This window comes from Harpia harpyja, chromosome 1 (genome assembly GCF_026419915.1).
Source record: "Harpia harpyja isolate bHarHar1 chromosome 1, bHarHar1 primary haplotype, whole genome shotgun sequence".
Classification (NCBI taxonomy): Eukaryota; Metazoa; Chordata; class Aves; order Accipitriformes; family Accipitridae; genus Harpia; species Harpia harpyja.
In genome coordinates, this window is record NC_068940.1 from 37,667,901 (window position 1) to 37,681,013 (window position 13,113).

A 13,113-nucleotide genomic window follows, 5' to 3' on the forward strand; every position below is an offset into this window, starting at 1 on the left:
TGCAAGTATTTTCATAATTTCAAACTGTTTAAGTAATGGGGTCTTGTTTTGAATGGCCATAAAAAAACGCTAGAAACACTCTTTTTATACACACCAGTGCCTTCAAGCTGTTTGCTAGCCCTGACAGGTTTTCCCTCTCATTTTGACTGACTTGATCAATATAATACTTAGTTTTGTTTCTCCTATGGCAATAATAAATAGCATGTTGTAGGTTATTTCTGTTAGGAGAAAATGGGGATGTTATTTTTCTTCCTCTGTGAGTGAAAGTTGTCAAGTTGTGGTGATGCCATCTCACTGGGGCAGCCTTTGCTTGTAAGACGAAGCAGAGCTATGTGGCTTTCTCCATCTGCTGTAGTGGGAATGGGTCTGACTCTGACTGTTTGCAGTTGATTTGGAGTAGCTGTGCCATCTGCTGATTTGAATTGTGATGATCTTACTACCACCTGCCATCTGGCTCCAGTGATTTGTTGTTGGTTTTTGTTGTTTGTTTTTTTTTTTTTTTAAAGGAATGTTTCCCAGCATATTTTTAGAAACCACCTCTTTTGAATCACTCTTATTTAAAAATAAGTTGCTTGCAGCTTGTTAAAACTTTGATCATTAATGGGTGCAGGGGAATAGCCATTTTATACTCTGCAATGTATTTGCAGCAGTGCTTTTTTTTCAGTGTTGTTTTCCTCCATTTTTACAGACCCCTAAAATTTTCTAGTAAAAAATTAGACTTTTTCAATAGCAGCTTTTAAACTCTTGATGGTAGATAGCTTTTTCTTCATGGCTTTTTTCAAAGTTTTTAAGAGAAATCTGTAGAAAACCAGTAATTTATGGTGCTAAACTGTATTATGTTTCTGTGAGAAGAAAAGGGAGAACTTCATTCCTCTCAGCTCTTTAGCAACTGTGGGACATAGCATTAAAATACACTGATAGGCTCCCAGCAGCTCCATCTGTTACAGTAAGGTAGGAGTTGGTATGATTCGCCTTTTGGTGGGAATAGCAATTAGACAAATACTTAAAGTAAATTGTAGATTTTAAAATAAGGTAATTCTGTCTTTGAAAGCTGTTGGAATTCATTGGTTTTACTCCAGTTGTGCCAACCTTCACCAATAAAGAAGAACTGTAGCCCAGAGCACTGATTTAATTTTGACACACAGTGAAGGACCACTATCTGGTGTAAGGCAAACTTACCCACACCTAAGTGGGATTCAAAGTGGTGGGAGGAAAACCAAGAAATCCTTCATCCTTAGCAACTTTTATTTGTAGTGGGGAGAGACAACTGACATCAAAAGGGGGCCAGGGAGAGTCAAGAGAGCAAAGCAGTTGACTTCTGTTTCCATGCACTTTAGTTGATGCAGTCTGATGCTGCATCAAGTCCAACCATATGGGCAGCATGGTTGAAGACTTACTGACTTTTTGTAGGATGTCTTTTGTTCAAAGTCTATGTTTTCGTTGGTTTTATATTTCAGGTACTAGCTTTTTTAATTTCTGGTTGCTATTGCTTCTGAAATTAACCTGCTAAAAATCCTTTTCAATTGTCAAGCCTTTGGATCCAACAAGTGTTTTTATAGAGAAAACAAATGGAGGTGGTTTTTCTTCGGCTGATGCATGCTCTGTTTTGTTTAGGTACTGTTGTGGGAGTTGTCCTCTACACTGGAAGGGAACTGCGCAGTGTGATGAATACTTCAAACCCAAGAAGTAAGGTATGGTGAGGAAACAGTCTTATAATAAATAAAAAGGGGCAGAAATTTATCATTTTTTGAAGAAAATCCCTCCAAATGCTGTATGTACACACTATAGGGACAACCTCACAGGAATAATGATTCATATCTTCCAGCCTCCTATTTAAGATAGTCACCATAGCAGAACCTATTTCTCCTTATTTTTTTGATTGTATTACACATGTGCCTTCTCACTTTTTAAGTTTGGTAAAACCATTGTTTTATATGGTTATAATGAGATAGTCCCAGGTAGAATATGAAGGCTTATTTTGCTGCGTTCTTCTATTACAGCAAAGCTAAGACAAGGTGCAGAGATGTTTGTATTGTCTGCGGCTTTTGGCAGCATGAGTCTTCTCACACCTTTTGATGCATTGCTTAGCTTCCAAAGGATGGAAGTCTCATTTAATAAGCTGGCAACAGTTTTGCTTATAAATTTAAATATGTTTGTAGTGTTTTAAAAGCGAGGTTGACTAGTAGGGAATGGCTCTTTGGATATGGCAGTTCATTCCCTTTGTGAATATTACATTGAGCTAACATCTTCATTTGTGTGCTTGAAATGTCTCCCTTTTATTTCTTTAGATTGGTCTTTTTGATTTGGAAGTGAACTGTCTTACCAAGATCCTTTTTGGGGCTCTCGTGGTGGTCTCGCTTGTCATGGTGGCCCTTCAGCACTTTGCAGGCCGTTGGTATCTCCAGATCATAAGATTTCTCCTTCTGTTCTCAAACATCATTCCCATTAGGTAAGGTGATTGCTTATTCTTCCCAGCAAAATACTGCTTGCTTTGTGTGCTCCTCCACGTTTCTACTATGAAAAAGCACGTAAACTCTTATCTATTCCTCATTTGACAACTAAGCAAATCTAGAAATAGAAATCAAATTACTGTTTCAAACATAAGAATTGCTTTGTTGTTTCTGCTGAATTTGTTCAATGTATTCACACGTACGTTGACTCTAACTCAGGCTGTGGATTAGTCATTTAAGGCTCCTTCTCTCAGTGTTTGGGATACCTGCTTACTTTGATAAGACCAGAGCAAAAAATGGAAAAGGAGGGTTATTTATATAGCATGTAGTGTAATAGGACCCAGTTGCCTTTTAGAGGGGACTGAAACTTTAATATTTAATTGTACTATATTAATGAGTAGATTGTTACTTTTGATGTAGGTCTGGGATTCATTTCAGTTCCATTTTTAACCTGCTGTCTGCATATCAATCACGCTGTCCTTACTTCCCCTGTGTCCATCTTCCCCTCAAATTATATCTGTTCTTCTCAACATAATTTTATCATCTATCTTTGAATTACAGTACCACTGCAGCAACGCACAGTCCTTCTCCCCATTTGCCACCCGACCACTGACTTTGAACATACTGCTCCCAAAACACCCTCTTTGGCAGCTCAAATTCAGCATGGAAGACATGTCCTTTCATTGCACTTTGGCAGTTCTCAATGATTTTTTCCAAAGTTTAACTGGTAATACATTTTCTTTTTCTTTTTCCCTTTCCTCCTGCATAGTTTACGTGTGAATCTGGACATGGGGAAAATTGTCTATAGCTGGGTGATCCGCAGAGATTCCAAAATCCCCGGGACTGTGGTTCGGTCCAGCACTATTCCTGAGCAGCTGGGGAGGATATCCTATTTGCTTACAGACAAAACAGGTATCTGTGTAGAAAATAACAGTTTTGAGTCATGGTATGTTGTTGTTTGGATTTTGTTACCATTTTGGCCAGCCAGAGAGTATAATGTAAGATTTCTTTGGACTAGAAGAAATATGCATTTCCCGTCACCTTGACAATATGACTTAATCAGTTTTTGAAAAAAAATTTTGCATTTTTTTTTTTGTTCTGAATGCACTGTAAGTAGGGTAGGACAGGAATATTATGCTACTTCAAGGAACACTTAAAGTGTGCTATTGAACCAAAAGCCGAGAGTAAAAATAAAATTAAAAGCAACTCTTTAGAGTTAGTTTTCAAAGCCAGATGAAGATAGCTTACATGTGCAGGCAGAAACGTACCATCAGTCTGTCTGCTGCTGTCCTTACAGTTTTAAAGTTGAGCTTGAATTCAGAAGACTGAAGCTGTAATGAAAAGCTTGGTCTTATGTAAATTGAATGTCCCACTGAGAGCTGTTTCCAGTGTTCTTTGGTTCCAACAGGACCAGTATTATGCTTTCAGCTCTTGCTGGCATTGACTTTGGGGTGAATCTCATTCTTATTTACTGGCACAGTGATGTGCACACCTACTTCCCAGGAGAATTGGCCCTCAGGTTTGTTAATACTGTCTTTTTTGCTGGCCTCAGCCTGTGCTGAGAGCCTGGTACAGTGACTGATTCAGCTTCTGGCCCAGTTTCTCTTGAATGTGGGGTACAGCAAGGATGAGAACATGTACTGGGGAATAGGCGTGTTGGTTCCCACTCCATGTCTGGTGCTGCTTCTGTCACAGGAACTCTTACACAGAACGAGATGGTCTTCAAGCGACTTCACCTGGGAACGGTAGCTTACGGCCTGGACTCCATGGATGAAGTGCAGAGCCACATATTCAGTATATACACACAGGTAGAATTAAATTGCATTACTTAACTCCTTTGTTCACAAAACAGTTTTCCACGTCACTAGACTAATGGTGAATTAACATGGCAGGGATCTGCTTATTAACTATTAACTTTTTGGAAAAGTCTGAAGGTCATTGGGTGCTTAATAGATAAATATTACCATGATTGCTTATTACATTCATAGATTGTTTCACATCCACCGGTCTTTAACTGCCACAGCACATGTGCAGATCTGCAAGTGTAAGTGAGTGTATGTGCCTGTGTCTTGTTACTGAGGTCTGACTGTAAAATAGCATACTTCTATCTAGATATTCACCACTTACAGCAACCACAGCATTTGCTTTGTTGAAGAATTGGCACTGGGTAATGTTTAGTGGATTAAGTTGCTGTTTGAAATGCTGCTGTGTACTGGGGCAATAGTAAAGGAAGAGGAACCATCAGTACTCGGTAAGCCATAACAGAGAACAGTATACCAGCATCACTGCTTTAGGCCTGATGGTTAAAAAAGAAGATAGTAAAATTGGGATTCTTTCACTGATGCACCAATTATCTTACATGGTGCATAACTGACGACTGCTTTGAGAACTGTCTACACCTAAACAAGGCAGCGAAGTCAACACGTGAAGTATAGAACAGGAAAATCCTGTTTTGGGAAGTCTTTCCCTTGCATTCCTCTTTCAGTATCATGGGATGAGCCAGCATCTAAAAAGTCTTCATCTCTATTCTTACACTTTTATTTCAGTTTTGTATGATAACCACGTAAAGCCATGTGACTTGTCTGGGTCAGCAAACTGTGTTCCTTAGCATGTTACAATGGACAAGATGCTTATGAATTGAAACTTCATGTAGATAAATGCACTTCCTTCGTAAAACAAGTGATGAGATTTTAATTAAGAATATTACTGCCTTTATAAAAAACCAATCAGCTGTCAGTGGCTGATGTTCCAGCCACCCCTCTGAGTGGTACTTATAAAAGATTTAAGAATTGTCACTAATTATGTAATCATGGAAGCATGATTTTTCACTTTCTGTTAATAACCCTTCTCTCAACTGCAGCTAGAAATAACTTTTTTGTGACTTACTGACGTTTAGATTTTTTTCTTTTGTAAAATGTGATTCCAGAGATGCAATCTGGACACGTTAGTGATGGGTTACTACTCCCGTGTCATATGTCAAGCATATTCATTTCTCAATAGTTGTGGAATTGCTTCATTCCTACAGAAGCCACAGAAGTAAATTTCAAAGTGCCCATGCTTTTCCTTGCACATGTACACCCAGTGCAGTGAACTGGATTTTTCACGTCACATTGTTTTTGCTTTGCTCTAGAGATTTTAGACTGAAGTACACTTTCTACACCTCCCACAAAGTGAAACATGAAGCCAGCATTCTTGCCTGGAAAAAGGCACTATGTACTGTAAATGGGATTTTTATTTTTGGATTTTGTTCATGGTGGTAAAGATGCACAGCAGGTTTCCTTGGCCTCAGTGGTCCGTTTGGTGGCATAGCTCTTCCCTGGGCAGACTGTCAGGCTGCAATGTGCTTTTAACTAAGCATATGATAGTTGATAAATACCTGGTATTTTGAGTAATTATCTTTTTTGCTGGCATGTGTCTCAGGTAACTTGTAACTCCTCTAGCCATCTCTCTCTCTTTCCCTCCTCTCCTTTCACAGCCTTCTTAGCATCTGGTTCTTTCGGTGTTGAGACCCTTAAATGACTGAACTGTACTTAAAAAAACCCAAAAACCCAAACAACAAAAAAAACAGACTTCAGATTTATTTGCCCTCATTTTGTACTCCAGAGAAGATTTCACTACTGGTTATTTTACTATTTGCCAAAGTATTCAATATGTGTCAAGAAAGTTTGGGTGACTGACTAGTCCAGTATGTGACTAGTGCTTTATGTCAATCTTAATGCACTTCAGCTGAGTGTTTACTGTTGTTTAATTTGGTTAAAGCCTGTTGCAACAGTGGTGATGAGCAGCAACATTAAACTTAAAAGATCTTACGTGTCCTAATCACTAGAGTGTGGAAAATAGCATATGGAATTACACTGGTAAAGGATATGTCTCATAAACGGTTTATAATTACCAAGTGAGATTCCTTATAATGAGAAGCATTTGCTGGCAATGATTCATTTTGAACTGTAGTTCTTATTCTTTGCTCTTATTTTTACCATGTTGTGGCCTTTGACCTGGAAGTGAAACTTTTGTCCTCTTGACACTAAAGGTTAACAGAGCAGGAAACTAGATCACTGTGTGTCCCTTCTTCAACCAGGATAATTTAGTAATTGTGCAATTATCTGAAGACTCCCATTCTGATACTAAAAATAGTATTAAAAATTAAATTAATGTAATTAAGATTTTCTAGGTCCATACGAGTCATCTGTTTTGTGGTTTTGGCAATTATATTCTCTTGCACATGAAACCAAATTGACTCTAAATTTGCAAAGCAACTGGTCTTTTGTGCAGCAAAAAGTTGTTTTACTAAGTCTTCTGACTTTGGTCTTTCACCAATCAGTGTTTGGTGGATCTGCAACACAGGGTCTTTTTCTTAGACTAATGTTCCAAAAACTTAGGTAAATCTTTTGGGGCACTTTACTCCACCAGTAACAATGATAAAGAAGTTGCATTACGCTAGGGTGTGTTCCCAGTGATGGTTTGAGTTAAGGTATATGAAGAGTGCGTCTCATTCCTGGGAACACAAGAGTCTGCACAGCTGCTACATATATGGTCTTCACTTGAAGTAAAAACTTAATTTAAATTTTTTTTTTCTGCAAAAAGACTTTATTCTGCTTTCATTTTTTATAAGCAATCTCAGGACCCACCTGCTGTGAAGGGCCTTACCTTAGCCACGAAGGTGCGTAAAACCATGAGCAGCCGAGTACATGAGGCGGTGAAGGCAATCGCGCTGTGCCACAACGTGACACCAGTGTACGAGTCCAACGGGGTGACAGACCAGGCTGAAGCCGAGAGACACTATGAGGACTCCTGCAGGGTGTACCAGGCCTCCAGTCCTGATGAGGTCAGTATCCATTTGGGTGTATAAAAATAAAACTACAGCCTTGCTTGTTGCTGGAAAAAAAAAAAATTATTTGGTGAAAATACTCCAGTCTAGTGAAGGGGATAATATTTTAATGCATTTATTGCACTGATAACCCATGAATAGACCATAAGTACCCTCTCAGCTGACATACTTCAGCCAAACCTGCCTCTCTGCCCGAAACTACAGAGCTACATGGTGACTAATATCTGTCTGTTGTATCAGCCTCTGCATCACAGAGTTTTGCTCATGTTTCTGCAACTTTTGTCCAGGGTATATTTTGCAGTTCAATGCCATGAGTCCCTTTGACCACGTTTGGTAAATTATAGGCAATCTCGTCTTACTAGGGGGGGGACATGACTTGTGGGAGGGGGTTAGAGCACTCCCACAAGTCAGCTTGTCCCTGATCTGCAAAGTGTTCGAACTTCCAGACCAAGTGAAAAGTTGTAAATCACGCTGGGTAGCACTGCTAACCCAGGACACATCCCTTCCCATGTGGATGGGACAGATCCGGAGCCTGAGTTAATTTCTGCAGAGTGAAATGCACAAGAGTTTGTCTGGGAGCAAAGCTGTGCCCTGCCAGTTCTCTGCAGGCACCCAGTCCAGCCAGGGCTACACAGGGTGGTACAGTAGAGAGAAACTTTACAGCACTCCAGAGACTTGATGGGGACTTTTACTGAACACTTGAGAGATCAGGTTCAATGCAGGACTTATGATTAAAGTGCTCCTTGCCACCCTCTGCAAAATCTGGGAAATCTAATTAGAATGTTGTTTCCTTCTGTGACGAAGGCAGGAGGAATAAAATATGGTTTCATGTATTGGTTATGCTTCTTGGATACATCTTCTTTAGAGCAACCAAGGTAAAACAATTTGTTTTCTATTAATTTGTACAATTACACTTGCTCTGTGCCATTGAAAGAGGCTGAAGTTTGAAATGAATCCTACTGATGGTATGAGAGCATATCACCCATTTGACTACATTCAAAGCATTCTGCCATTTATTGCCCCAAATAAAACAGATTTGCCTCTGATAATAACCTTTTCACCTTTGACATCAGAAGAGAAGCTGGCTTTCTTCATTGTTAGAGGTGTGAAATTGTTTGCGTAGAAATAAATTTATTCGTTAGAAGCCCAGCTATGTGAAGATTTTGAGATTGTTGCATGTATTACTGAAAGACTGGCACAGAGTTAGTTTCCACATTTCATGTACATTCAAAATATTCCCTATAGTGTTTTTCTTCCAAAGTAGGCAATTCATTCATTTCATATAATGTGTTCTTGTCTGTACTATACAAAAGCTGCATCTTTGCTTCCCTCCCCCCCCATTGATGTGCCTACAGTGACAACAAGCACTTACGCCTCCCTGGCTTTGGAGCTGGTGAGCAGTGTGCATGTGTGTCCTCTCCCACCACGTAATCTAGGCTGGTGTTTTGCTTACCTGCTTTTCTCCTCTAATGTGTTCCTCTCCCCTGTAAAGACAGCTTACAGAAAGCAACTGCCTTTGGATTGAAACGAGTTCTGAATGATTTCCAGATGGTAATTTTTGTGATCTGCATTTAAGTTGGGGTTTTTTTGGTTTGCTTGGGTTTTTTGTTTTTCCTAGAGCATTTACTGGCTTTTTTTTTTGCACAGATCCTCTGTTTATTTACATATATACTGTGATATATAGTGAAGTCAGTGATTTTTCTTTTCCTTTTTCACTTTATACTGTTCTGTCTTTAAAATATGTATGCAGCAATTTGTCTCAAATACCCAAGGGATTATTGTTTGTTTGTTTTACTATAGCATGATAACTAATCCTTCCAAGATTATCATTTGAATTCATTTTTCCTTTCTTGTGGTGTCTTAAGTAGAGAATTACAGCAGGTTCAGAAATCAGATATGCTTTGCTACACTGAGGAAATCTTGTCTGTAGGTCTTAGATATACAAATATTGTTTAGACATGCTCTGTGGATGTCATACTAGATGGTACAAAATGTAGGATCAGCACAAGTCGAGTCCTTGAGAAGAGAGCGATGTTGTTAAATAACATTCCCTGTAGGGGAATGGCTTTGGACTCCTGTTAAAGCCAGCCTTTGAAATCCTATATCAATAAAATATTGCCATGGCAGGGAAGGTCAGTTTATGAAATGAGTACAAAAACTTGTATTCTCTTTACTTTAACAGCAAGGGTAATTTCTACCAGTTGGCATAGGATTCATTTCCTGTAACAGAAAGCAGGATTTCCTAAATTTGTTTCCTGTGCACGCTGCCATTTAGAAGTCTTGAAGTATCTTTATTCAGATATCGGTTACAGCCTTGGGGCTCTGCAAGCCAGTTGTCAGTTGTAGCCATACAGTAACTAACAGGGGAAATGAAATAGATATAATCTGATCAGAGATAAGGGTGCCTGGGATTCCTGGGCAAACAGTCTTTAACCCTGACAACCCGCTGCAGCTGCCAGGACATGAAAGGGTGCACCTATCAATTGGTTTCTGCCTGTTGTCTGTCTGCCTAGGCAACCCTAAATGGGATGTTTGTAGAGCAACTCATGGCACAGAAGGATCAATTTGTCTCTTTAGAATGAAATTTATTAGTCAATATCCACTTCAGTGGTGGCTTAGGTAATTTAATTGTTGGAAAAAGCAAAGTTTGGGGGATAGTGTGCTAAGCTGCTGTAGCTGCTCTGCTTTGTAATGCTCAGATATGTATCTGACTTGGCCTGGACAGCTGCAAACTCCTGGAGTGCGGTCAGGGACTGTATTGATTTCCCCTCATCAGTGAGCATGGGCTGTCTTGAAGGTGTTTGAGGGATTTGAAGCCTGCTTTTAAATGTCCTTGGTTTAAGCTGTAAACATATTTTTGCATCTTGAAAGTTTCTCATCTTTTCATTGTGACTGAGAGCACCTCTAGTTATCTGTTTGCACGGCGCAGAGTAAACCTCTTCTGTCTCGCACTGAGCTGGGAACGTGCTCCCCGTCCCGGGGTTCCCAGACCCTGCCAGAAGAGCCGTCAGCGCTTTTGTTGCCATCGGTGTTGTCCACCAGTGCCGGGTCACTTCCCAGAGGCTGGGCCCATTGTGTTGCCTGTTCAATGGGTACGGTAATTCCAACGCTTTTAGTACATCTGATAGGAACACTTCAAAATTACATCGCTTTCCCTCTCAGTAATTATTCATTGAGTACTATAGAGGCTGGGAAGTGGCACGTTCAAAGGGGTCAGCCCCACTTCCCTCCAGTGTTGAATGCAGTTCACCTGGAGGGCCATTAAAGGCTGGCGGGACCCACGGGACCCACGCCTGCTCAGGAGCAGCATGAAAAGGGGGATTTCTTTTATTATTCTTCCCCTTCCATTGATGTACCTTTTTGTGGTCTCGGGACCATCCAAAATGACTGTCGTTGCGCAACGCAATGCAGTTAGTTTGAAGCATGTCATGTGCATGACGTAGCACTTCTGACGTGCTGCTCATCCATTTGTTCCTCTGCGCAAGGCTTTCTTTCAGGAGGTTTAAATGCTTCTTGACATAGGATTTAAAAGAGATGCTGGCAGAGAATGAGGGAGGAGGTGTCTGTGAAAGAAAGTAGCAAAGGAGATGCTTTAATGGACTGAGCTGGGAGCAGAGATTTGTATCTCCAGACATTTGCAGCTTACCAACGTGGGCAAATCAACAGCCAGCGCTGCGCACACTGAACATCACGTAACGTCGTGCTGTGAAAAATTCTCAATAATTATTTATTAACCCCAGAGTATTAGAAACCCAAGCTCCATCTCTGCTCTGGGAGACTTTTAGGAGGATTATCTAACTGCACACTTTAATGCACCAAGGATGGCTTGAAGAAACTTTTGAAAAAGATAAGCTTGAAAGAGCCTTTGATTTGTTGTAATCTTTGTGAATAAGCCGGCAAAAACTTTCTAATATTAAACCAAATATTGATTCAAATCAATTTAAAGGTCTTTCAAGGCCAAGCCAACTCAACTAATTTTTTTTATCTGGTGATTTAAGGCTACTTTATGAAAGGAAAACTTTATTTTAAGTTGTCTTTTAAGCCTAATTGTGGATGAAAGGGAGCTGAGTTCACAAAAGATTCTCCAATTAGACACAATTATATCAATTCATCTAGTAAAATCTTGACTCAATGCAAGTATTTATAGGTTCCATTTTTATCTGTATCTTGTGTATGTGATTTCCCAAAACAAATTCCATTTTTGTCTAAGGTATTTGTGGTCACTTAAGGCCGTAAAGGCAGAACCTGAAAGGCACAAGGGATAATTAACCTTCAAGTCAGCAGCAACCATGTGCCTGGCACTCTCATGCCTTTGAAAATGTCACTGTAAAATACTTCCAGTATTTTGTGTCTGTTTGGAGAAAGTATCCCTTGATCCTTTCTGGAGGCCAGTGATATATGGGCTCATGTCAGCTGCTGCTTCCATCCGTTACTGCCAAGACAGCTTCTAGAGTTAAACCCCCGTATCTCAGCAGGCTCAATCTTAGATGGATGTGTTGGCTGAGGTGGGGATTCTGAGGGGATTGTCAGGGAAGCAAAATAAAGGCTTTAGTCTTCTGTCATGACTCTGGTTGTAATCTAGTAAAAGCTTGTAAAGAATTCAATGTTGTAGGTCCTTAAATACTAGAAGCTGCAATCAAAATGAGGGCCACGTAAGTTCAGTTAAATGAGTTCTGGTGTGTGCCTTGAAAAATCTCGGCTTTGTTTGGGGTTTTTTGTTTTGTTTTTTTTTTTTTAATGTTTGAGGAGAAGGGGTTTTCTGCTAAGAAGTTCTGTGAGCCAGCCTTCAGCTGTCTTGCTGATCGGTACAGAGGCTGAAAGTTGTTGAACTCTTACTACCAAACAGATAGAGCATAACACAGAGCTCATTTTGTTTGTTTTTTTAATATGAATTTTTAATGTGCTCTGCATTAGTGTTTTTGGCTTTGATATTGTAAATCCAGGGTGAATACATCGTTTTGAATTCTTGATTTCATAAACAGGAAACTGGGAAACAGCACATTCAAAAAATAAGTGTTTATAAAGAGATTTACCTGATGTGCCCAGGCAGAGGTTTGGGCACCCCAGGCCTGGGTGGAGGGTACCTGTGCCTGCCGTTGCTGAAGGGTTGTCCTTCAGGATGTGGCAGTCAAAGGCAGGGAGCTGACCACCTCCTGCTGAGAGTCTAGGACAGCCTGGCAGCTGAATCAGACAGGAGCTGGGCTGCCCAAACCCCCAAAATACTCTCAGTAAGCTTCTAACCTCAGGAAAAGCCCGCCTGAAAGAGCCATATCGGAGCACCTGCATATATGAAGAGATCCATTCTGTAGCACCATTAATGACTAATGAACTTCTTTGCAGCCCCCACCTGCTATCCCTTCCCTTCTGGTGCTCCTCAGGGGAGGTGTGGCATGGGCTGGCTGCCCTCACCGTGCCCTTCTCCTCTCAGGTGGCCTTGGTACAGTGGACCGAGAGCGTGGGCTTAACGCTGGTCGGCAGAGACCAGTCCTCTGTGCAGCTGAGGACACCGGGTGGCCACATCCTGAACTTCACCATCCTCCAGATTTTCCCTTTCACTTACGAGAGCAAGCGCATGGGGATAATCGTTCGGGTAAGTAGCTTCGCGTAAGCTCTCACATCTTTGTGAATCTCCTGCTAACGTGATATGAAACATAAAACAATGGCTCTCAGCTGTACTCTTCTTCCTGGCTGAGTTTTGCAGTCTCTTCTACCTCAGGCTGTAAGTTGGTTCTCTGTTTTGAGCTAATAGCATCTCATTGCTGGGTTTGTCTAGCCATACGTCCTTTTCCTTGGCCATATTTGGTGGTAAGTGCTGTAGGGCCCTGGGACACCTTT

General features: G+C 40.6%; 1 protein-coding gene across 1 annotated transcript in view; it reads left to right on the forward strand.

Annotated features, from left to right (window-relative positions):
* The window catches only part of ATP9A (ATPase phospholipid transporting 9A (putative)), a 65,535-nt gene that overhangs the window by 28,479 nt on the left and 23,943 nt on the right, over window positions 1-13,113 (forward strand). The window contains exons 10-15 of the mRNA XM_052787322.1: window positions 1,615-1,691; window positions 2,289-2,449; window positions 3,220-3,362; window positions 4,146-4,258; window positions 7,063-7,275; window positions 12,707-12,868. Coding sequence (XP_052643282.1) covers window positions 1,615-1,691; window positions 2,289-2,449; window positions 3,220-3,362; window positions 4,146-4,258; window positions 7,063-7,275; window positions 12,707-12,868 — 869 coding nt within the window. The remainder of the gene's footprint in view (window positions 1-1,614; window positions 1,692-2,288; window positions 2,450-3,219; window positions 3,363-4,145; window positions 4,259-7,062; window positions 7,276-12,706; window positions 12,869-13,113) is intronic.